Consider the following 24,920-nt stretch of genomic DNA (forward strand, 5'->3'; position numbering starts at 1 on the left):
ACCTTATTAACTTGCAAATAATTATTTACAGAGATTTAACATTCTAGGTGGGCAGGAAGAGAGACAGATTTTGCTAACCCAAACTGAGAGACTAGATTGCCCCAGGAATATGTTTGTGGAGACAAAATATTTCTTACTCTTTATGTGAAATATCTTGATTTTATATCACACAGACTCAAATTGCTATTGACCTAAGGATCTCATGGAAAAAAGGAAAAGGCCACTTGGGACTTCCTTGGCTCACTAACAGAGTTCCCATATAATAATGATCCTTGTTCTAGGATTTATAATTTTTATTCTTGGAATTCCTCTATTAATTCTGCTCTTTATGAGTCCAGTCTTTGTCTCAGAACTAGCTTGTTTTACCTTTGTATTCTTTCTTCTAATTGCTAGATCTAGACAAAGTATACCATCATTTGGTCTTAAAATAACAAGCACATTCTCCCCTATAAAACTAGAGATATGACTCTTATAAATGGTTTCCTTGTATTTTTTGTGATTCTTTATATTGTTAATCACAGGAACCAGGAGCCAATTGTAATATTTGTATGCACTTTTTTTTTAATGTTCCCAATAGTTATTCTCAAAATTGGGATGAAAATTCTATTGCTATTGTTAATTTTTTTGAAATAAAAAGTAAAGTAAAATGGATTTTTGTGTAAATTACAAGAGGTAGTTGGTTTACAAAATATATCATAGATTATCTACTGCTAGGAGTCACTGTTTCTTCCCAAGAACACTAACATAGTCCTTACAAAGTTATCTTCCCATCCCACAAGCTCTAAATCTTTTTTGTTGCTGTCTTTGGGGAACATTTCAAATTAAAGAGATGCTTTGAACTGACATTGTTCCAAGCTTTCTCATCCTAAAATCTAGGGTCCAGTTACCCTATAAGCATACTCATGCATGATTAAGGTAACAGCCAAGCAAATGTACCCTCAAAAAACATTTGGGAAGAATTATATAACTATCACTTCCAAAGAAAGCATCAAAGTAGTGGGGCGCCTGAGTGGCTCAGTTGGTTAAGCAACTGCCTTCGGCTCAGGTCATGATCCTGGAGTCCTGGGATTGAGTCCAGCATAGGGCTCAGCGGGGAGTCTGTTTCTCCCTCTGACCCTCCTCCCTCTCATGCTCTCTGTCTCTCATTCTCTCTCTCTCAAATAAATAAATAAAATCTTTAAAAAAATAAAAAAAAAGAAAGCATCAAAGTAGTAATCATGAGGGGAAAAATCAGAGTTCATTTGGGCTTCCTGACACTTATTTTATAGGTTTGGTTGTTGTTGTTGGTTTAAATTACCTACAGTGGTGAAGTAAACTGAATTCGAGTGCCACTGAATTTTCAGGGCGAAAGGCCTCTGTAGTCATCTGAAAGCTTTGCCAGAACCATGGATTTGTGCTTTGTCTGGGGACCTCTTAAGAAAGACACTTTCTACTTCTCTCTTCTGTGCCCAGACAGTCTCTAAGAGCTTGTCCTTGTTTCACCATTTGTCCCTCAACTTTTCTGAAATTATTATTATTATTATTATTTCTAAAGATTTATTTATTTATTTGAGAGAGAGAGAGCATGAGAGCAGGAGAGTCAGAGGGAGAAGCAGACCCCCAGCTGAGCAGGGAGCCCGATGCGGGACTCGATCCCAGGACTCCAGGATCACAACCCGAGCCGAAGGCAGTTGCCCAACCAACTGAGCCACCCAGGCACCCAACTTTTCTGAAATTATTAAGAAGACATAATATCAGCCTATTCTATTTGAATGATCAGAATCACTATTACACCATGACTCCTGGCTCTCCCTTTAAAAGTCCTATCAGTTTCTGGGAGGTTTTCCCATGGTCTAGCCTTCAGTGAGCTACACCTGTTGCCTACATTTGCCACTCAAAGGTGTGGCCCTTGCATCAGTATCATCCAATCTTCTGGGAGTTTCTCAGATATGCAGTATCTCAGGCCTTACCTCCTGAATCTGAATCTGCCGCTAAACAAGGACCCCAGGTGATTCATAGGCACATTAAAATTTGACAAGTACTGCTTTAGAAACAACACAGAACATGTATCTATGAACCCTTTTGCTGATAAATCAAAAGCTCATACATGTCGTTCTCTCTGGGAGCCTATGTCAGAATGAGCAGAACACCCAACTAAAAGAACCTTCAGTAATAAGGACATTTCCTGTCTTGAATAACATGAAGTTCCAAGGTAAGACAGCTCCAGGTTGAGTCCTCCATATCATCAACCCAGTCCCTGCCATCCTTCACGCTATTTTCAGTAGGTTAGCGTAGTCCCTCACAATCAAGATGGTTGCCACAGTTCCAGGCATCACACGAGATCTAGCAAAGCAGATAGTCTGTTTCCTCCTATGTCCCTTTTCTTCAGTAGGTACACCGTTCCTGGAAGCCTCCCAGCAACTTCCCATTAGTGCATCACATTCCCATTTCTAAAATGACCATAGGCAAATGATATAGAATTAACTGATGGGCTTAGACTAGTTAATACCCTCTTCATAATCTTGAAACACATACCTGATCCTTAAACCACTCAGGCCTCTTACCTCTTATCAAGAAGAAAGGTGGAAGGTGGGGTGGAGATGGGGAGGGGAGAGTTTGCAGGGAGGGTAACTGATAATAACTTCATCTTCATGTGTAAACAGAAAAAAAAGAATAGAGTAGGGATGACAGAAATCCTCTCTAAGCAATGAATCCTCACTGATTTAATATATACCCACGCTAGAAGCATAACTATACATGTGCATATAATTAATGTTTGGCTTCAGTTTACTTTATTGCACTCTATACTCTATGCCAAATGAAACCCTGATGTGTACTTTACTTGCTAATAAATAGGCTTACATAAAAATTATTTGGGGCAGGCCTTGGCTTAGGTAAAAAAAATCTGGTCTATTGCAATACTTCTAACTTATCTGCCAGCCTTCAGACTTCCCTCCTGTGTATTAGATATAGGAGAGATTTCATATGATTCTTTTTTCAATAAATAATTTTCTTTTCCAAAAGTAAATTGATAATGTTGCTTTTCTGATTCAAATCCCTCAGTGGTGTTCCACTACCCTTCAGATAAATTCTAAGTTTTTGAGCAAAACATAACATCCTTCCCAGTAGGCAAAAGGCAGTCTTTCCTGTCATGTCCCAGGAGTCACCTCCCATCCCTCACCTTATCACCCCCAAAAGTCATTCCTTCCTTTACAACTTCAGAGTTCTCCTTCCTCTGGTTCTGTGTTTCTCACACTGCTTTGTAAGTAGTGTTTAAAATACCTGGTTCCCCAGTGTTGGCTTATTGAATTTTAATTTAAAAAAAATTTTTTAAATTAAAAAAATAAAAGACATAAATAAAGACTATGGTTCCCTATCAGGTTGTGAGCTCATTTAAGGCACAGACTGGCCCTGCTCCCAGGATGTGTAGGTAAATCTATAAGCATTCAATGAGCATATATAGAACAAATGTTGGCAAACTTCTACAGAGAACCATATAGTAAATATTTTTGGCTTTGCAGGCCATAAAGTCCATCACAACCACTCAACTCTGCTGTTACACCATGCAAACAGCCACACAGAACACATAAAGGGATGGGTGTTGCTGTGTTCCAATAAATCCTTATTTAAAAGAAAAAATAGGTGACTGCCTAGATTTAGACAGTGGAATATAGTTTTCTTGCCGTTATAGATGAATAAATGTTGAGAATAAACATGTATGTTGCCATAATGAGTTTTTCCCTTTTTTCCCACACCATCTTAAGGCCCTTGGGGGCCTCGAACATTATCTCTAGGTCATTCTTTATTGATCTACCAGATGACAGTTTTCCAGTGTCTGGACCTGTTGGCCCTTTCCCTGTTTTTATCAAAAAGAGTGGAAGTAAGTGAGACAGAATACAACCAAGAGCCATAAGCGGGATATTTCCCAAACACCAAGAGTCTGAAAGTTGGCTTAGCAGCCACGCAGGTGCTGCTAATCCTGGGCTGTGAGGTGGGGGAATTGAATCAACCTGTAGTTATCGACTAGCTGAACCTCCTGATTTAAAATATAAAACACGAAGCTGGAATCATGGTTACGAAAGTGCCAGAATTTCAGTCTTCCTAAATCTCTAGAAAAATCTGGTTTTTGTGTCCCTCCATGAAAAGGGAGTTTAGTCAAGCAATATCCCCTTGACATTCCCTACTCTACTCACTCTGCCTGGGCAAGGTGGGTTGTCTTATCTGATTGATACATTTGGGAAGAATAAACTGGGTGTGCTTGACTCATCTCCCGACCTGATTTTTTTCCCCCCTCTTGGAAGTAAATTTGCTGGCAGTAAGCACAATTTCTTGTCTGTTGCTCATGCTGTAAAGTCCTTCCCACTTGGGAAAGGTGTCCTAATCCCATGCTGCCTATGACCACATGAGTAAGTCTGACCAATTCTGGATGGGGTTAGAAGGCCTGTTTGACTCTCACATTAAGTCACATTCTTAAATGTAGGCTTTCTCTGTAATAGAGGGGATATTTTGTCCACCATCTGCCTCTCCTTTGTCTTATTGTTTAATGTGTTCTGAACTCGGGTGGAAAAGAAGGGTGTGTGTCAACTATATGTTCTTATTTTCTGGGTTTCGTGATACTCTGCCATCCAGGACCTCATTGACTGGGGCTAGACCGCCCCTCCAAGGCTAGCTAATTCCCAGAGACCGCAAATAACTCTCTAGAACCTTTCATATGCAAACTGACAAATCCAGAACCCACATCTCCCCAACTGTCTCCTTTATCAAACTCTTACACACTAAACCAATATTCCTCTCCCCTAATCAATCCAGGACCAGGAACCAGATAATTTGGGACTGCCCGTACACCCTAGAGCCCGCTGAAATTATTCAAACTAGCCGATCCTGAACCTGCTTACTCTACCTTGCTTTGCTTGCTTTGCCTTTCCTTTGGAGACCGTGATACTTTCCCCTTGCTCCTTCTATCTGCAGAACCCCCGCTATACTTCCCCATATGGTCCTGCATGGTGTGGTGGGCCCCCTCCTCTTGGGAACTGTAACTATCTTTTCAGTGGCAGTCACTTCCTGATTTATTGGTTTTACTATTCCTGAATAAAAAGCAAACCCACATTCTAGAACAGGTAGGTGTTATCAGGCCCCTCCAAAAGCCTGAACAGATAGCTTCGGAAGGTGGTGCAAAGTGTGACTTTATACCATGGTCACTGATATGGGTTCTCTCATTCTCTCCTCCCGTATTTGTTTCTAATCAGGAAGATGGGAACAGAATTATCCACAGAGCAGGGCTCTGATTGGCAACAGTTTGCCCACTTTTCATTTACTCTTTGAGATTCTGACTGTTGACTTCCTAGAGCAAAGTAATTTAACCAAGAAGTTATCAGTCATTCTGCATTTTTTTTAAAGATTTTATTTATTTATTTGAGAGAGAGAATGAGATAGAGAGAGCATGAGAGTGGGGAGGGTCAGGGGGAGAAGCAGACTCCCCACTGAGCAGGGAGCCCGATGCGGAACTCGATCCAGGGACTCCAGGATCATGACCTGAGCCAAAGGCAGTCGCTTAACCAACTGAGCCACCCAGGCACCCCAGTCATTCTGCATCTTATGTGTGAAAGATTCTTCAGGGTGGTGGACACAAGAGGAATGTAATTCATGGTCCAAGCTTTTAAGTACAGCAGGGGAGCAAAACTAGAAAATACTGCACAACTGAGATGATCTAGTATTAATGTAGTATAGATGAAGTAAGGTGTAATGGGAATTAAGGAAAGGGAAGGACAGTTCAAAAGTGGCATGAGAGCTAGATCTCAAAGGATGAATTTAACTCGAAGAGGTAAAGAGGTGGGAATGCTCTTTGCAAACCAATTCAAGTTGGTTTAAGCCAAACAGAAAGAAGGATTTATCGTTTCTCATTAGTGAAAAGATCAGGCATAAGTAGATCTAGAAGCTCAAACTATATCCTCAGGAATCGGTTAGTGGCTGTTTCTTGTACTGTACTGTACTTTGCCAAGTACTACTCTTTTTTAAAGGTTCCAACAAAAGATCTGGGCGGGGTCTCACTGGACAGCTTGGGTCATGTGTTCTACATTGAATCAGCTGCTTGACCAAGGGGTTGTGGTTTTCTGATTAGCCAGGGTCACATGTCCACCCCAGAACTGGCTGTGGAGTCAGCCACTTCCAAAATATGGACTTGATGAGTTTGATGTTTCTCAAAGGAAATTCTGGGTGATGTTCCCAAAAGGTAAAATTAATTCTGGATGGGAATGTATACAAATCTTTGGTGTCCTTGGGGAAAAAACAGCATGAGTAAGGTGGAAAGAAAGGCAAAGACCAGTCTGATGATAATCCACATAAAGAAATACAGGGCAATAAATTGCAATAATTCAGGTGGTATAAAATTGTTAGACGCTTTCAAAGTCAGACAGAAGAGTTTGGATGAGTCACTCAGCAACAGAGATTCATTTTAGATTCTGAAGCAGTAGAGTGATACGATTAAAGTAGTATTATGGGAGGATTAATCGGACAAGAGCCAGGGGATAAACTGCTGTCAGGAAGACCAGATGAGGAGATTGTTCAAATAATCCTGAAATGATGTGATAAAGATTTATGCTAGACGGTAATAGTGAAGGAAAGAGAGGAAGGTAAATCCAGATCATAATTTCAAAGGAAAAAAAAAAGGCAGAGTTGAATATAGGGGATGAATAAAGAGAAGAATCAAGAAGGATGACGATGGTTGTAGCTAAAGTTACAAAGATATCACTAAGAGAAATTTATAAAGAGAGTGGATTTCTCCTCCTCCCAATGCCCCCGTCGCACAAGCCTGCTCTCTTATCCTGTGATTTCCATCAGCAGGCTGGATAAAAATGGCTAGAGATCCTAAGTACTGGGAAATCATGGTACCCCACCTCCACCACCACGTGCGATTCCACATTAAAATAGAAAACGATAGAATAAGCATAAGTCCAACAGTCATGATGTGTCACATGACGATGCTGTGATGTTTGTCTACAATCACAAATATCGTTTTACAGTTAGCTCTCATTAGAAATTTACTTGCTGATACCCTAATTCACGCTTAGTTTATGTAAGCCAGCACTGCTTGTAAGTAATAATGTCCTCATTTCTCACTTTCAGGTTGAAAACACACATTCTTAGACTGTATGTGTACTTTGGATTTTTTTAAAGGCAACTATTAAAATGGTGCTCTAATTCAACTGAAAGTCTTTTTTTCCCCCAGAGGAAATGAAAACAGGTTATTGAAGAGATATCTACACTCCCATGTTCATTGCAGTATTATTCATAATAGCTAAGACAAGAAAACAATCTCAGTGTTCTCCAATGGATGAATAGATTAAAAAGATGTGATATATATATATACATATATATATATATTCATGAATTCCTATGAATACATATGAATATATATGAATTCTGAAATTCTTATTTATAATTCCCAGCTGTTTAAAAATAAAAGCATATCTATCTAATCTTAGTAATTAGAGCTATTTAATAGGGGTACCAATTATATGTAGACATAAGGAAAAGAAGAAGGAAGGAAAGATGACAAGTGCATCAGGTTAAGCTATCTCATGATTAGGGAGAGGACTGACAGGCAATGAGATTCACCTTCTTTTCCAGGTTCCCTTCTCTGCTCACTAGATCGGAGGATGGATTCACCTCCATTTTAGGAAACTGGAGAGATTCAATGATTTGGATGATAGAATACAGAGAATGTGAGAATCCCCCAAGGAGTAAATTCTAGCATGGGGAAAGAAAGCTGAGTACAAGGTCACAATTTCAAAACTATTGAATACTGGGTTAATGGGGTGTGCAATCAGAGTTATAGGTGAATGTCTCATCACGAACCTTCCACTGCTACAGATTTCAGGTTTTTTTCTTTTTGCCTTTAAATAATAGCTAATATTTAACGGAGCACATATCCTGTGCCAGATTACTATGCTCAATGAAAAGCATTTGCGTGGGTTAAAAAATTTAATAGTCACAGCAATTTTATAAAGTAAGTTTATCATTATCGCTCTGTTTCACAGACAATGTGACTCAGCCTCAAGATGGACAATAACTTGCTTGAGGTCACACAGTTAGGTTTGATTCTGCTCTATATGATGAACCCCGAAGCTCCGGTTTTCATTACCACGTGATACTCTTTTCCAAACAAATAGAGAAACACTTCAATTTCTTTTAGCCAGGTTCAATGTTCCAGCTGGAAGACCAGGAGGTGTATTGCTGAAGAAGAAGGGGCAGATGGAAGCTGGGAGGTATTTTCTGCCACATTCCATAAAGCAGTGCAATCACTTTTTCCTAGTACAGGAACTGTTTCTTCAGCTGAGCACCAGATGAAGTAACTGGCTTGCATTAGGGATTGTATTTTCTAAAGAGTCCAACCACATTTAGCCCTGTGGGAAGCTCTGACTATATGTGGATTTGGAGAGCTGGTGAGAGATCTTATAAGTTCACATCTCATCCCATGGTACCTGCCAGGCATGCATTGATTACCCCGCCCCACCCCCGCCACCGCATCTCTCGCTTCACTAACCCTACATAGTTGATTGGAATTTGATGCAATGGCACTCTCCTGGCCACCCTGTCTCCTTTCCACCCACCTTTTGAAATGATTTTAGACTCCATTTTTTAAGAAAGATTGTATTTATCTATTAGTCATAGAGAGAGAGAGAGAGCACAAGCAGGGGGGAGCGGCAGAGGGAGAGGGAGAAGCAGACTCCCCGCTGAGCAAGGAACCCGAGGCGGGACTCGATCCCAGGACCCTGGGGTCATGACCTGAGCCAAAAGCAGATGCTTAACCGACTGGGCCACCCAGGCATCCCTAATTTCAGACTTCAGAAAGGTTGCAAGAGTAGGGTAGAGCAATTTCATATAGTCTTCATTCAGCTTTCTCCAATTTCAACATCTTGCATAATGGTCAAAACAAAGAAGTTGGTATAACAGCATTAACTACGGTATTTATTTGCACTTCACCAGTTTTTCTACTCATGTCTGTTTAGTGTTCCAGAAGCCAATCCGGGATCTGGCATTACATTTAGTCGTCAGGTCTCCTTTGTCTTCACCAGACTGGGACAGCTCCTTAGTCTGTTTCTGTCATAATCTTTTTTTTTTTTTTTTTTTAGAGATCTGTTTTTTTTTACTTTTTTTATTCTTATGTTAATCCCCATACATTACATCATTAGTTTTAGATGTAGTGTTCCATGATTCATTGTTTGTGCATAACATCCAGTGCTCCATGCAGAATGTGCCCTCCTCAATACCCACCACCAGGCCAACCCATCCTCCCACCCCCCTCCCCTCTAGAACCCTCAGTTTGTTTTTCAGAGTCCATCATCTCTCATGGTTCATCTACCCCTCCGATTTCCCCCGCTTCATTCTTCCCCTCCTGCTACCTTCTTCTTCTTCTTCTTTTTTTTCTTAACATATATCACATTATTTGTTTCAGAGGTACAGATCTGAGAGTCAACAGTCTTGCACAATTCATAGCGCTTACCAGAGCACATACGCTCCCCAGTGTCTATCACCAGTCACCCCATCCCTCCCACCCCACCCCCCACTCCAGCAACCCTCAGTTTGTTTCCTGAGATTAAGAATTCCTCATATCAGTGAGATCATATGATACATGTCCTTCTCTGTTTGACTTATTTCGCTCAACATAACACCCTCCAGTTCCATCCACGTCATTGCAAATGGCAAGATCTCATTCCTTTTGATGGCTGCATAATATTCCATTGTATATATATACCACTTCTTCTTTATCCATTCATCTGTCGATGGACATCTTGGCTCTTTCCACAGTTTGGCTATTGTGGACATTGCTGCTATAAACATCAGGGTGCACGTACCCTTTCGGATCCCTACTTTTGTATCTTTGGGGTAAATACCCAGTAGTGCAATTGCTGGATCATATGGTAGCTCTATTTTCAACTTTTTGAGGAACCTCCATACTGTTTTCCAGAGTGGCTGCACCAGCTTGTATTCCCACCAACAGTGTAGGAGGGTTCCCCTTTCTCCGCATCCCCGCCAACATCTGTCATTTCCTGACTTGTTAATTTTAGACATTCTGACTGGTGTGAGGTGGTATCTCATTGGGGTTTTGATTTGGATTTCCCTGTTGCCGAGCGATATTGAGCTCTTTTTCATGTGTCTCTTGGCCATTTGGATGTCTTCTTTGGGAAAATGCCTGTTCATGTCTTCTGCCCATTTCTTGATTGGATTCTTTGTTCTTTGGGTGTTGAGTTTGGTTAAGTTCTTTATAGATTTTGGATACTAGCCCTTTATCTGATATGTCATTTGCAAATATCTTCTCCCATTTTGTCGGCTGTCTTTTGGTTTTGTTGACTGTTTGCTTTGCAAAAGCTTTTTATCTTGATGAAGTCCCAATAGTTCATTTTTGCCCTTGCTTCCCTTGCCTTTGGCAATGTTTCTAGGAAGAAGTTGCTTCGGCTGAGGTCAAAGAGGTTGCTGCCTGTGTTCTCCTTTAGGATTTTGATGGACTCCTGTCTCACATTGAGGTCTTTCAACCATTTGGAGTCTATTTTTGTGTCTGGTGTAAGGAAATGGTCCAGTTTCATTCTTCTGCATGTGGCTGTCCAATTTTCCCAACACCATTTGTTGAAGAGACTGTCTTTTTTCCATTGGACATTCTTTCCTGCTTTGTCAAAGATGAGTTGACCATAGAGTTGAGGGTCCATTTCTGGGCTCTCTATTCTGTTCCATTGATCTATGTGTCTGTTTTTGTGCCAGTACCATATTGTCTTGATGATGACAGCTTTGTAATAGAGCTGGAAGTCCAGAACTGTGATGCCGCCAGCTTTGCTTTTCTTTTTCAATATTCCTCTGGCTATGCGGGGTCTTTTCTGGTTCCATACAAATTTTAGGATTATTTGTTCCATTTCTTTGAAAAAAGTGGATGGTATTTTGATGGGGATTGCATTGAATGTGTAGATTGCTCTAGGTAGCATTGACATCTTCACAATATTTGTTTTTCCAATCCATGAGCAAGGAACGTTTTTCCATTTCTTTGTGTCTTCCTCAATTTCTTTCATGAGTATTTTATAGTTTCCTGAGTACAGATCCTTTGTCTCTTTGGTTAGATTTATTCCTAGGTATCTTATGGCTTTGGGTGCAATTGTAAATGGGATCGAGTCCTTAATTTCTCTTTCTTCTGTCTTGTTGTTGGTGTATAGGAATGCCACTGATTTCTGTGCATTGATTTTATATCCTGCCACTTTACTGAATTCCTGTATGAGTTCTAGCAGTTTTGGGGTGGAGTCTTTGGGGTTTTCCACATAAAGTATCATATCATCTGCAAGAGTGAGAGTTTGACTTCTTCTTTGCTGATTTGGATGCCTTTTATTTCTTTCTGTTGTCTGATTGCTGTGGCTAGGACTTCCAATACTATATTGAATAGCAGTGGTGATAGTGGACATCCTTGCCGCGTTCCTGACCTTAGGGGGAAAGCTCTCAGTTTTTCCCCATTGAGAATGATATTCGCTGTAGGTTTTTCATAGATGGCTTTTATGATATTGAGGTATGTACCCTCTATGCCTATACTCTGAAGAGTTTTGATAAAGAAAGGATGCTGTACTTTGTCAAATGCTTTTTCTGCATCTATTGAGAGGATCATATGATTCTTGTTCTTTCTTTTGTTAATGTATTGTATCACATTGATTGATTTGCGGATGTTGAACCAACCTTGCAGCCCAGGGATAAATCCCACTTGGTCGTGGTGAATAATCCTTTTAATGTACTGTTGGATCCTATTGGCTAGTATTTTGGTGAGAATTTTTGCATCCATGTTCATCAGGGATATTGGTCTGTAATTCTCCTTTTTGATGGGGTCTTTGTCTGGTTTTGGGATCAAGGTAATGCTGGCCTCATAAAATGAATTTGGAAGTTTTCCTTCCATTTCTATTTTTTGGAACAGTTTCAGAAGAATAGGTATTAATTCTTCTTGGAATGTTGGGTAGAATTCCCCTGGGAAGCCATCTGGCCCTGGGCTTTTGTTTTTTGGGAGATTTTTGATGACTGCTTCAATTTCCTTAGTGGTTATAGGTCTGTTCAGGTTTTCTATTTCTTCCTGGTTCCAGTTTTGGTAGTTGATACATCTCTAGGAATGCCTCCATTTCTTCCAGGTTATCTAATTTGCTGGCATAGAGTTGCTCATAATATGTTCTTATAATTGTTTGTATTTCTTTGGTGTTGGTTGTGATCTCTCCTCTTTCATTCATGATTTTGTTGAGTTGGGTCATTTCTCTTTTCTTTTTGATAAGTCTGGCCAGGGGTTTATCAATCTTCTTAATTCTTTCAAAGAACCAGCTCCTAGTTTCATTGATCTGTTCTACTGTTCTTTTAGTTTCTATTTCATTGATTTCTGCTCTGATCTTTATTATTTCTCTTCTCCTGCTGGGTTTAGGCTTTATTTGCTGTTCTTTCTCCAGCTCCTTTAGGTGTAGGGTTAGGTTGTGTACTTGAGACCTTTCTTGTTTCTTGAGAAAGGCTTGTATTGCTGTATACTTTCCTCTTAGGACTGCCTTTGCTGCATCCCAAAGATTTTGAATAGTTGTGTTTTCATTTTCATTGGTTTCCATGTATTTTTTAAATTTTTCTTTAATTTCCTGTTGACCCATTCATTCTTCAGTAGGATGCTCTTTAGCCTCCATGTATTTGAGTTCTTTCCGACTTTCCTCTTGTGATTGAGTTCTAGTTTCAAAGCATTGGGGTCTGAAAATAGGCAGGGAATGATCCCAATCTTTTGGTACCGGTTGAGACCTGATTTATGACCTAGGATGTGATCTATTCTGGAGAATGTTCCATGGGGACTAGAGAAGAATGTGTATTCCATTGCTTTGGGATGGAATGTTCTGAATATGTCTGTGAAGTCCATTTGGTCCAGTGTGTCATTTAAAGTCTTTATTTCCTTGTTGATCTTTTGCTTAGATGATCTGTCCATTTCAGTGAGGAGGATATTAAAGTCCCCCACTATTATTGTATTGTTGTCGATGTGTTTCTTTGCTTTTGTTATTAATTGCCTTATATAATTGGCTGCTCCCATGTTAGGGGCATAGATATTACAATTGTTAGATCTTCTTGTTGGATAGACCCTTTAAGTATGATATAGTGCCCTTCCTCATCTCTTATTACAGTCTTTGGTTTAAAATCTAATTTGTCTGATATAAGGAATGCCACCCCAGCTTTCTTTTGGTGTCCATTAGCATGGTAAATGGTTTTCCACCCCCTCACTTTCAATCTCCGGGTGTCTTTGGGTCTAAAATGAGTCTCTTGCAGACAGCATATCGATGGGTCTTGTTTTTTTATCCAATCTGATACCCTGTGTCTTTTGATTGGGGCATTTAGCCCATTTACATTCAGGGTAACTATTGAAAGATAGGAATTTAGTGCCATTGTATTGCCTGTAAGGTGACTGTTACCGTATATTGTCTGTGTTCCTTTCTGGTCTATGTTACTTTTAGGCTCTCTCTTTGCTTAGAGGACCCCTTTCAAGATTTCTTGTAGGGCTGGTTTCGTGTTTGCAAATTCCTTTAGTTTTTGTTTGTCCTGGAAGCTTTTTATCTCTCCTTCAATTTTCAATGACAGCCTAGTTGGATATAGTATTCTTGGCTGCATATTTTTCTCATTTAGTGCTCTGAATATATCCTGCCAGTCCTTTCTGGCCTGTCAGGTCTCTGTGGATAGGTCTGTTGCCAATCTAATGTTTCTACCATTGTAAGTTACATATCTCTTCTCCCGAGCTGCTTTCAGGATTTTCTCTTTGTCTATGAGGCTTCTAAGTTTTACTATTAGATGTCGGGGTGTTGACCTATTTTTATTGATTTTGAGAGGGGTTCTCTCTCTGTGCTTCCTGGATTTTCATGCCTGTTTCCTTCCCCAAATTAGGGAAGTTCTCTGCTATAATTTGCTCCATTATACCTTTCTGTTAGAAGAAACTATCTCAAAATTTTAAAGAGAGAACAACTTATATATATATGCCAAAAATAAGGGTAACTACTATGAAGGGATAGAATATGACTCTAAAAATGAAAAATAAAAATGTTTTTTAAAAAAGCAATTGATAAGATGTTGGTTGAAAAACGGAAAAAGGAAAATTAAAAAAAAATAAAAAAAATTAACTTTGAAAGAGTAAAGAATCATGGTAAAAAAGCCGTGAATTCTATGTGCAGTATTCCCCTAGCGCTGGAGTTCTGCCGTTCTCATTGATCGGTAAACTTGGTCTTGGCTGGCTGTTCTCACTGATCTTCTGGGGAGGGGCCTGTTGCCGTGGTTTCCAAATGTCTCTGCCGGAGGCGGAAGTGCCCCGCCCTTGCCCCCTCCCGGCTACGTCATCTGCTCGGGTTTGTGTCCGGGTCTTTTGTTCCCTGCGAGCTTTCCGTACAGCTTTGGAGGCGGAGAGTGAAAATGGCGGCCTCCCAATCTCCGCCCCGGAGGAGCCGAGAACTCGGGGCCCCACTCCTCAGTGCGCCCCAGAGAAAAGCTGTCAGTCACTCCCGTCTCCCCGGTCTCCGGCCGCACTCCGTGCTCGCCCGGCCTGTGACCGCGCGTTTCTATCTCCGGCACCCGACCCCGGGTGGAGTCTCCAAACCCAGCAGATCCCTGCGGTGCCCTCCCGCGCGGCTCCTCCCGGGGGAGGAAGGTGAGTCTCCCCGGATCTGCCGCTTGTGGGGTCCCTGCTGGAGGAGCAGGGGCCCGACGGTGCCGCGGATCCCGGTTTATGGCGACCCCGAGCTGAGAGCCCGCGCCTGGGCTCCGCCTCTGCAGCCGGCTTCCCTGCTCCGATACCTGGGAGCTCTGCCGCACTCAGGTACCCCCAGTCTTTCTGTGACCCCAAGGGTCCTGAGACCACACTGTCCCGGAGGGTTCCACCCCCCACTTAGCCACCTGAGTGACATCCCTCAGCGGAGCAGACTTTCAGAAGTTCCGATTTTGTGCTCCGCGGCTCTATCACTTGCCAGAAGCGGCCGACGGAGGCCCCTCCCCCGCCGTCTATCCTCCCGAATATCGCCTCGGATTCACCTCCGCACGTCCTACCTTCCAGAAAGTGGTCGCTTTTCTGATGAGAGAGTTGTTGCTCTTCTTTTCTTCGATCTCCTGTTGAGTTCGTAGGTGGTCAGAATGGTTTGATCCCTATCCAGCTGAATTCCTGAGAGGAGACGAAATCCAGGTCTCCTACTCCTCCGCCATCTTGCTCCGCCCCCCTTCTTCTGTCATAATCTTGACACTGTGGATGAATACTAACCATTTGTTTCATAGAATGTCCCTCAGCTGGGCTTATTTAGTGTTTTCTCATGATGAGATTACGGCTCTGCAACTCTGGCAAGAATACCAGAGAAGGGAATGTGCCCTTCCCAGTGTTTCATATTAGGGGGTATGTGACGTCACGGAGTTTTTCATCAAGGGCGTGGCATGATACAACTTACAATTTGGAAGGATGACTCTGGCAGCTGGGTGCAGAATGAGTTGGAGTGGAGGGAGCTTGTGGTCAAGGCCCTGGTTAAGAGATGATGGGTGAAGGTAGCCTGAACAAAGGCTGTGGCTATAGGGATGGGGATGAACGTCTGAAGATGGGATTTCTGAAGTGAAGCTAATAGGATTTGGGAGCTGTTTCCATAAGTGAAGTGAGAAGAGGAACTGAGGATAATTACTAGGATATCAGGATAACAGGTCGATGGTTGATGCCCCTCTCAGTTGGTGGCCAAAGTCTTTGTGATTCAGATTTTTTTTTTTTTTAGATTTTATTTATTTATTTGAGAGACAGAATGAGAGAGGGAGAGAAAGAAGGGTCAGAGGGAGAAGCAGACTCTCCGCTGAGCGGGGAGTCCGATGCGGGACTCCATCCCAGGACTCCAGGATCATTACCCAAGCCGAAGGCAGTCGCTCAACCCACTGAGCCACCCAGGTGCCCCTGTAATTCAGATTTCTTAAGATTTAAAAAATAATAATTTGCTGGCATGTGGCTGCTATAAGAGGCTGTTTGAACATCTGTGGAAAAAAGATACAGAAAGAAGGAGGAGATGCTCAGCCACGCTTTTACTCTTGTTTTCAAGTTTCAGGTTTGGAAATTCAGCATCTCTGTTGTGTATGTTTGAGCAAGACAGAAGTGTCAGCATCTCGTCACGACTCTCATTTTCTCCAGGTAAAACAGAATTTTCATATGTACTTGACAAATGTTTGTGGAACACTGCATGAAAGAGTCAGTGCTTCCGAGTCAGGGTCAAAGGAGGGTTTACAACAGAATGTCATGGGAGCCGTTGCAAATTTTCCCATGGCCAAGGAGTGTTTCATATAAACTGGCTTTGTTCTGAAGTCAAAAGAGTGAAGCCAAGAGGGAAATTCAAGAGGAAAGTAGTGAAGATGAATCTTTCTTGCTCATTTCTATGTTAGAGATAGAGGGGAGAAGAAAACCAGATTTTCCTAAAGATGGGGATGTGCCCCTGAGTTTCCAACGGCCTAAAAGCTAGTCCTAACTCTTACAGTGCATTGTAGAGGAAAGAATGCATTTTAGCTGATACTTCCCAATAAAACAGAAGTCTTTAACTGCACATCAAATTCATCTATAGAGCTTTAAAAAAATACAGATGCCCAGGACTCATCCCAAGTGATTCAGATCTATTATTCAAAATGCCTTTGGTTGGAAGTGGCAGAAATGCAACACAAATCAGCCTCACCTGACGATTTGGAGTGGGTTGTATATTTGATCTATGCTGCATAACAAATCACCCACTTACCCCAAATGTAGCAGCTTAAAACACCGTGACCTTGTACAGTTACAGCGGATGGGGATTTTAGGAGTGGCTTAGAGTCCCTCACCAAGTTGAAATCAAGGTGTCGGTCAAGCTTTAGTCACATAAAGGCTTGACTGGTGTTGGAAGACCCGTTTCCAGGGTGGCTCAGTTACATGGCTGCCAAGCTGGTGCTGGCTATTGGCAGGCGGTCCTACTCTTTGCCACATGGGCTTTTGCACAGGGCTGCTTGAATATTCTCACCATATGTTGGCTGGTTTTCCCTAGATCAAGTAATCTAAGAGAGCAAGGCAGAAACAGCTTGATCCAATATAATGGCTGGGATTAAGGTTTCTTTGAGGGGGAGAAGGGGCATGGTATTCATAGGTCAGATCATCTGTTGTTACAAAGGCTGAAGACCCTTATATAGAGTTTCAGGCCCAGAGCAAACATACCATATGTTCCATTCATTTTTTATAGGGTGAAGGGATTAAAATGTGTATCGAATGAGGTCTTGAAAGGGAAAGAATAATAATTAAAAAAAACAAAAACACAAGGGTTATGTGTGACTTGCCTCTAAGCCTGGGTTTTCATCTGTCATAATAACATTTTAACATTTGCAGAGCCCTTTAGATTCTATCACACAATTTTCTAACACCTTACTTGATCTTAAGAACAATCTTAGGTTTGTAGGATGGAGTCAAGAGGGTTGGGACTGAAAGATGGAGCTAATAATAGTGAACACCCACCAACTGCCAGGCATTTGACTGGGTGCTTTATATTCATTAACCCTTTTCACCAAATACCACAAGGTCAGTATTAAGAATTTCAATTTTGAGGGCGCCTGGGTGGCTCAGTTGGTTAAGCGACTGCCTTCGGCTCAGGTCATGATCCTGGAGTCCCGGGATCGAGTCCCGCGTCGGGCTCCCTGCTCGGCGGGGAGCCTGCTTCTCCCTCTGACACTCCCCCCGTCTCATGTGCTCTCTCTCTCTCAAATAAATAAATAAAATCTTAAAAAAAAAAAAAAGAATTTCAATTTTGAGAGAGGCTTCACTTCCTTGGGCTCAGAGAAGTTAAATGGCATACCCGTGGCCAAGCATCAGCGTTGGACTGAAAACCTAGGTTTTCCTACTCACAGTCCCAGGTGCTTTCCATTTGGCTGCTTCACAGTTCAGCATGACCAGCCATGGCTGCCACTTTTGCCGTGAGCTGCATCCTTGACTTGTCTTCATCTCTGTCGGCGTGGAACTCCCCAAAAGCCAGAGGGCCCTGTCACCGCAAGCCCACACTTGCTGTGCCCTCAGCATGAGTTGCTTTTTGCTTTGGTGAGCACTTCATTACAAGCCTGTTGGAAAGAAAGAAAAAAAAAGAGGACAGAAGAAAGTATATGGGATTGGAAAAGAAATCAAGTTCACAATTTATACAGAAATAAATCCAATTCTCTGGGATTGTCTAACTTTGTTTGATTTTTATTAAAAATCTGGCTCCGGGGGCGCCTGGGTGGCTCAGTTGTTAAGCGTCTGCCTTCGGCTCAGGTCATGATCCCAGGGTTCTGGGATTGAGCCCCGTGTTGGGCTCCCTGCTCCAGGCTCCCTGCTCGGCGGGAAGCCCGCTTCTCCCTCTCCCACTCCCCCTTCTTGTGTTCCTGCTCTCGCTATCTCTCTTTTTTTCTGTCAAATAAATAAATAAAATCTTTAAAAAAAAAAAAAAACCACCTGGCTCTGATGCAGACTCCTTTGGTGACCTCAAGGAACTTGGCACCTCATTTTCCTTTGTTGTCAAGTCGGGTAATACTTCTTAAGCTTGGCCTAAAATTCATGGATGTGGAAGGACAGACATGGGAAGCATTTTGTGCTCCTCGAAGTGTTTGGGAGACATAAATGACTTTCAGGCTGCACACATCATCCCTTTTACTAACGACCTCAAACTTTCTAAACACTCTTATAATTTACAAATATGCCTAAATGTGATTTGAGTCAAGGTTTCCAGCTGCAAGTAAAGATTACTTTTCCATGCTGTTTGTGGTTTACTAAAAGCAATAATAGGGGACCCTGGGTGGCAGAGGCGGTTAAGCATCTCTCTTGATTGTGGCTCAGGTCATGATCTCAGGGTCGTGAGATCGAGCCCTACGGCGGGCTCTGCACTGGGGGGTGGAGTCTGCTTAAGATTCTCTCTCTCTCTCCCCCTCTGTCCCTCCTCCCCCTCTGTTTCCCCCTCTCAATAAGTAAGTAAATAAAAAGATAAATAAAAGCAATAATAATACCTTTGGTTATCTAATATAGATGTCAACTCTCCCATCAAATAAATCTTCTATTTCTTTTTTTTTTTTTTAAAGATTCTTATTTATTTATTTGACAGGGAGAGACACAGCGAGAGAGGGAACACAAGCAGGGGGAGTGGGAGAGGGAGAAGCAGGCTCCCCGCAGAGCAGGGAGCCCGATGCGGGACTCGATCCCAGTACCCTGGGATCATGACCTGAGCTGAAGGCAGTCGCTTAACCAACTGAGCCACCCAGGCGCCCAAATCTTCTATTTCTGTAGACTAGCTACACAACAGGTCCTCAATCGAGTATATGGTAAGCACTCTACAGGTGATTGATATTTTTTTAAAGATTTTATTTATTCATTTTAGAGATAGAGAGCAAGAGCGAGTGCTTGAGCACGGGGGCGGGGGAGGGGAGGAGCAGAGGAAGAGAGACAAGCAGACTCCACACTGAGCTCAGAGCCTGAGTTCCCACAACCCTGAGATCATGACCTGAGCTGAAACCAAGAGTTGCTGTTCAACCGACTGAGCCACCCCAGCGACCCAAGATGATAGCTATTTTTATTATTGAATGTATTTTTCTTAAAGCTAGGTTATCTCCTAAGAACTTTAAAAGTCAGGCAAATAACTTTAATCAGGAAATCCAATAAGCATCTATATACTGCCTATTAGTATGATTGGACCAGAATGAGAAGCCATGAAGATCAGCATAGATCTAAACAAAATAGCTTCAAGTGCTGATGTCATCGATCTCTGTTGCCTTTGTGCTTTCCTCTACCACATCCCCAATTTGTAAAACAGGAAGAGAGACAAAAAGTGAAAACTAGGATGAGCAAGTCCCACCAGAGTTCCCACTGGGTGTGCCTTTTGCCCAGAGAGAGAGAGAAGCAACTCATGCATGCAGGTAAGTTCAAGGAGTGTGTTGAACATGGTGTTTTGAATTGCATAGCAGAAGATCCCGGGCACTCCTCAGCCAGCTGACTATTGTGTTGATTGGTTCTTGGATTTCGAACTATAAAGCCCTTTCGTGGTATATAAAGTGGGCGACCAAGAGCCTGCAGGTGTGATTGCAGGCCAAGTGCAATGGCGACAGCAAGCCAAGTCACAGCGTTCTAGGACTCGCCTTATAGGACAGTATAGTATGGTGGTTAAGAGCTCCCTGCTTGGGTTCCAAAACCTGGTTCCAACAAGCGTGAGCCGTGGAACTTTGGGTAGTTACTTTACCTCTCCAAACCTCATATTTATGTGGTCACGAATGAGAGCCAAACCTCACTGGAGACGGCACTGCCAAGGCTCAGGAATGGCTGGAAAGTAGCTTTGGTGTCATGCTGACAAAGCTTGCTAGAAATCCATCCTCTAGAACTTTGGGAACCACCCCCCCTTTAGGGGCTGTGGACAAGCGGCTCAGTGGGGAGGTGCCTCCCCAGAGTTATTCGGCAACAGTTGCCAACCCACAAGAACCAAGAGCAAAACCCTTTTCTTCTGCCATGTCTCTCCAGCACCCTCTATTGACAAAGCCTTCCCTGGGAAGGGAAAAACATGTATTTTTTTTTAAAAGATTTTATTTATTTATTTGAGACAGAGAGAATGAGAGACAGAGAGCATGAGAGGGGGGAGGGTCAGAGGGAGAAGCAGACTCCCTGCCGAGCAGGGAGCCCGATGTGGGACTCGATCCCGGGACTCCAGGATCATGACCTGAGCCGAAGGCAGTCGCTTAACCGACTGAGCCACCCAGGCGCCCGGGAAAAACATGTAAAGGGCCCAGATTAATTTTTACAGAGGAGGCAAAAAGGAAGAATTTGGAGTGATAAAACCTATAACTAGCACGAGTGTGATTCGGCAATATCTTTAGGGGCTGATAATACTGATTCTTTCAGGCTGGTAGTGTCTAAGTAACATTCCGCGGGGCCTGTCCTGGGTCTGCAAGCTGCTGTTGGTCCTCTGTAGAGCAGTCGTTTTGAAAGTGGTCCCTGGGTCAGCACTGTCGGCATCACACGGGAACTTGTTGGAAATGCAAATTCTAGGGCCTTATCCCAGGCTTACTGAGTCAGAAACTCTGGGGTTGGGGACCAGCCGTCTATTTTAACAAGCTGTCCATGTGATTCTGGTGCATGCTAAGGTTTGAAAACCACTGGGATAACAATAAGTTCTGGGATCTTGTGCAGGCTTGGAGGGAAGAGTCAATACAGATTTCTTTATCCGAGCTTTAGTTTCAATTTTTTTTTTTTTTTAAGATTTTATTTATTTATTTGCCAGAGAGAGAGAGAGGGAGAGTACAAGCAGGGGGAGCAGCAGGCAGAGGGAGAAGCAGGATCCTGGCTAAGCAAGGAGCCCAATGTGGGACTCGATCCCAGGACTCTGAGATCATGACCTGAGCCGAAGGCAGACGCTTAACCATCTGAGCCACTCAGGCGCCCTTAGTTTCAATTTTTAATCTTGAAGAACGTGACCTAACTCTTTGGGATCTGGAAGCGCGCAGGGAGCATATTATTTTTCCACTTTCGCCTTGACGACGTGTTTCTGGACTCGTGGGCATGCACTTATCAGATATGCTCACTTTGGTAAGAAAGCTGATGTTCTCTTATTTACAGGTCACACTCCCTTGATTAGATCCCTGAACCTGCTATTACCATTTCTTTCTATTTCTGTGTGTTTGCAAAAAAATGAGCGCAACGCCTGTTCTACTTTTTCCATATCCTTGCTCTTCCCTAACTCTCCACCACGGATGGACTGTTGGAAGAGCAGCTAGGGCTTCAAGCCTAAGGTCAGCCCGGCCAGATAGCGGCATGGAGCACACATTAGCTTCCCACTGCTCGTGAGCAGGCTTGTCTCCTTGACTAGGCTCCAACAGCCCAGAGCAGAAACTTTCACGTTTCCCTGACTCAGCCCTTGTCTTCCCAGGCTCCTCAATTTGCAGTCTTCAAAGGAGAGAGGACAGATGACGTAGTCTGGCAGATGACTTTTCTGCCCTTTCTTGCTTTGAAATTAAAAAATGTGTGTGTGTGTGTGTGCGCCTATTTGAGCGGTGTGGGGATGGTGACCTGGCTCTCATCCCGCCACTAACTAGCTGCATGGGGTTGGGCAGGTCACCAGCTCCGGTTTTAATTTCCATACTGAAATACAGAGGGTTGGACCAGCTGATCCTGCTCCAACATTTTGTGATTCTGTGCACTACCCCGAGCATGGCCTTAAAAGGTTAACTTGGGTTTGAATCTCACCCTCTACTGTGACAGTCCGTATAAAGTTCCTTTGTGATTCCTTCCTCTGATATTAAGTATGATGAAGCCTTCTTACAACAAATTCACCTAAAAGGATTGAGGTTACTTATGCACAGAGTGGACATGTCAACAGGTTTGCTCCCTTCAATATATAAAGAGCATCTGCCTTTTGAAATAGATATAGGGTCTCATCAACTGTGTGGGCAAGAGGAACTGCAGTGTGAAAATGCACAGCCAGAAATGAGAAATGAGGTAGTCTTCATTTTGAATTCCTGATTTATTTCTGATAGTAGTAAGCAAAAAGATACTTATTTCCTCTCAAAGGGATATGACTATTTCTATTTTTAATGTCCTTTAAGCCTTTTCATCTCCCCTTCAAGGTAAAGAGTCTTTCTCTGACCTAGTTTCACATGCTGAAATGGGGAGAAAAGTCAAGTGGAATGATCCTCAATCAGCAGGGACATCCCTCGGGGGTGGGGGTGGGGGTTGGGGAGAAGAGGGTATTTCAGAAATTCTTGGAAATGATGTTTAAAAAATTATGTCTAGATTTTATTTTTTAAGACTTTTTATCTATTTGTCAGAGAGACAGAGAGCACAAGCAGGGTGAGCTGCAGGCAGAAGGAGAAGTAGACTCCCTTGGTCCCAGGACCCTGGGATCATGACCTGAGCCAAAGGCAGGCGCTCAATGGACTGAGCCACCCAGGCATCCCTAGACTTTTATTCTAAAAAAAAAAAAAAAAATTCCTACTGTTTTGAGAACAGTAATTTGGAATTCGAGCAATCCAAGCTTGATAAAATCATGGCCAGGAAGGGTAGGCAGAGAAAATGTTGCGGTAGGCACTTTGGGTTGCTCATTTGTTCCCTCCTCCTTCCTTACTAAAAGAGGATTGATTTTGTTCCCGTGGCAACATCCCCAGACAATGAATCATAATTGGTTCAAATCTGTCATGACAGTCTCTGTCTCGCCTCCCTTGCAGTGAGAAGTGGCCATGTGAGCCAGTCCTGGCTCCAGAGACATCTGGAGTCTGCTGGGGACACTGTTGGGAGATTTTGGAAGGCATGGGCTATCTGTGCCCCCCACCCTCATCTTCCTGCTTTGATAGCTGACACTATATTGGGAACTTTCTTTTTTTTTTTTTTTAAAGATTTTATTTATTTATTTGAGAGAGAGAGAGAATGAGACAGAGTATGGGGGGGAGGGTCAGAGGGAGAAGCAGACCCCCCGCTGAGCAGGGAGCCCGATGTGGGACTCGATCCCGGGACTCCGGGATCATGACCTGAGCCGTAGGCAATCGTCCAACCAACTGAGCCACCCAGGCACCCAAAAGTATTTTATTTTATTATTTTTATTTATTTTATTTTTTTAAAGATTTTATTTATTTATTTGAGAGAGAGAATGAGATAGAGAGAGCATGAGAGGGGGGAGGGTCAGAGGGAGAAGCCGACTCCCTGCCGAGCAGGGAGCCCGATGTGGGACTCGATCCCAGGACTCCAGGATCATGACCTGAGCCGAAGGCAGTCGCTTAACCAACCGAGCCACCCAGGCGCCCACATTGGGAACCCTCAAGGCCTTCCTGGACCTCCTGGTGATAGGGCCACAAGTCAAGGATGGACAACCCTGGCTTTTTTTCTGACATTTTTGAGTTGTGCAAAAGCAGAAGTGCTGGACAAAATACAGGACACCCAAGTAAATCTGAGTTTCAGAAAAACAACAGTCTCACATATGTAGTATTTGGGACTTATTTATACTAAAGTTATTTATAAATAACTATAGTTTATCTGAAATTCAAATTTAACTGTGTGTCCTCTAATTGTGTTGCTTTTCCCCCTGAATCTGACAACTCCACGTGCAAACTCTGGACTGCCTGCCTTGAACTTTCTTCTTACGTTAAAAAAAACAAAAACAACAAAAAACCCGATGAGTTTAAGCTACTACTCAAAAAATATATTGGTTGTATGTGAATTCATTCTTGATGTAATAGAAATTTGCTTTTGTACCCAATATTTTTTGGGGTGTTCATCATGTGTTAGACACTGTGCTGGTTCGCAGAGATGCGTGTGTAACTCAGTCACAGCGGCAAGACCTGCTTTCATGGAGCTTCTCTGTAGCTGGAGAGACCGGCGCTAAATGAGCGATTCTAAATGAGCGATGGTAGTGTAATTCCAATTGTGATTAGTGCTCTGGAGGACAAGTAGGGGAGCTTTGCGAGCATCTACAGAGGGAAGTTCTCCCTGAGGTAGGACGTCAGGGCACTCTGAAGGAGGGGCAGGGGGTGGCAGGCTGATTGGAGGGGAGGGGGGTGCAAGTTTGCTCTGAGCATCGGGAGCAGCATGTGTGCCCACCACGAGGCAGGAAGGATCCCGGTAAGTTTGAGGAGAGGAGGTCATGCCACTGAACAGCAATGGGTTGAGTGATGGGCAATGGGCAATGGGAATAGAGAGGCACATGGAAGCTAGTTCAGGGAGTGCCCTGGAAGCCATATTAAGGAGTTTGAACTTGATCCTTACTCTACGCTACACCACACTATCACCTACTGTTGATATGAAATAGAGACTTCCAATAGTTTGAAATAAAGACTTCCCACAATTTGATCAGAGTCATATAGCTGTTAGGCGGGAGAACCGCCATTTGGGCTCAGGGTTTGTGTTTTTGTTGTTGTTTGCTTGTTGTGTAAGTGTGTGTGATCCAAAACCCCTCCCTAATTACCACTGA

General features: G+C 42.8%; 2 protein-coding genes across 3 annotated transcripts in view; both read right to left on the reverse strand.

The window, feature by feature from the left end:
- Positions 1-17,999, reverse strand: part of CARNMT1 (carnosine N-methyltransferase 1) — a 65,896-nt gene extending 47,897 nt beyond the window's left edge. The window contains exon 1 of the mRNA XM_045882258.3: positions 17,864-17,999. The gene's annotated coding sequence lies outside the window, so the exon portion shown is untranslated. The remainder of the gene's footprint in view (positions 1-17,863) is intronic.
- NMRK1 (nicotinamide riboside kinase 1) overlaps positions 17,939-24,920 on the reverse strand; it is a 39,116-nt gene continuing 32,134 nt past the window's right edge. The window contains exon 10 of one of the 2 annotated variants that reach the window (XR_010407606.1): positions 17,939-18,072. Coding sequence is in view for 1 of the 2 variants with exons in the window: in XM_064579133.1 (XP_064435203.1) it covers positions 18,065-18,072 (8 nt within the window). In the remaining variant the exon portion in view is untranslated. The remainder of the gene's footprint in view (positions 18,073-24,920) is intronic. The other variant, XM_064579133.1, reaches the window with a different exon arrangement.

Source organism: Mirounga angustirostris, unplaced genomic scaffold, assembly GCF_029215605.1.
Source record: "Mirounga angustirostris isolate CCGP_5_RB_7025 unplaced genomic scaffold, mMirAng1.0.hap1 SCAF_15, whole genome shotgun sequence".
Lineage (NCBI taxonomy): Eukaryota > Metazoa > Chordata > Mammalia > Carnivora > Phocidae > Mirounga > Mirounga angustirostris.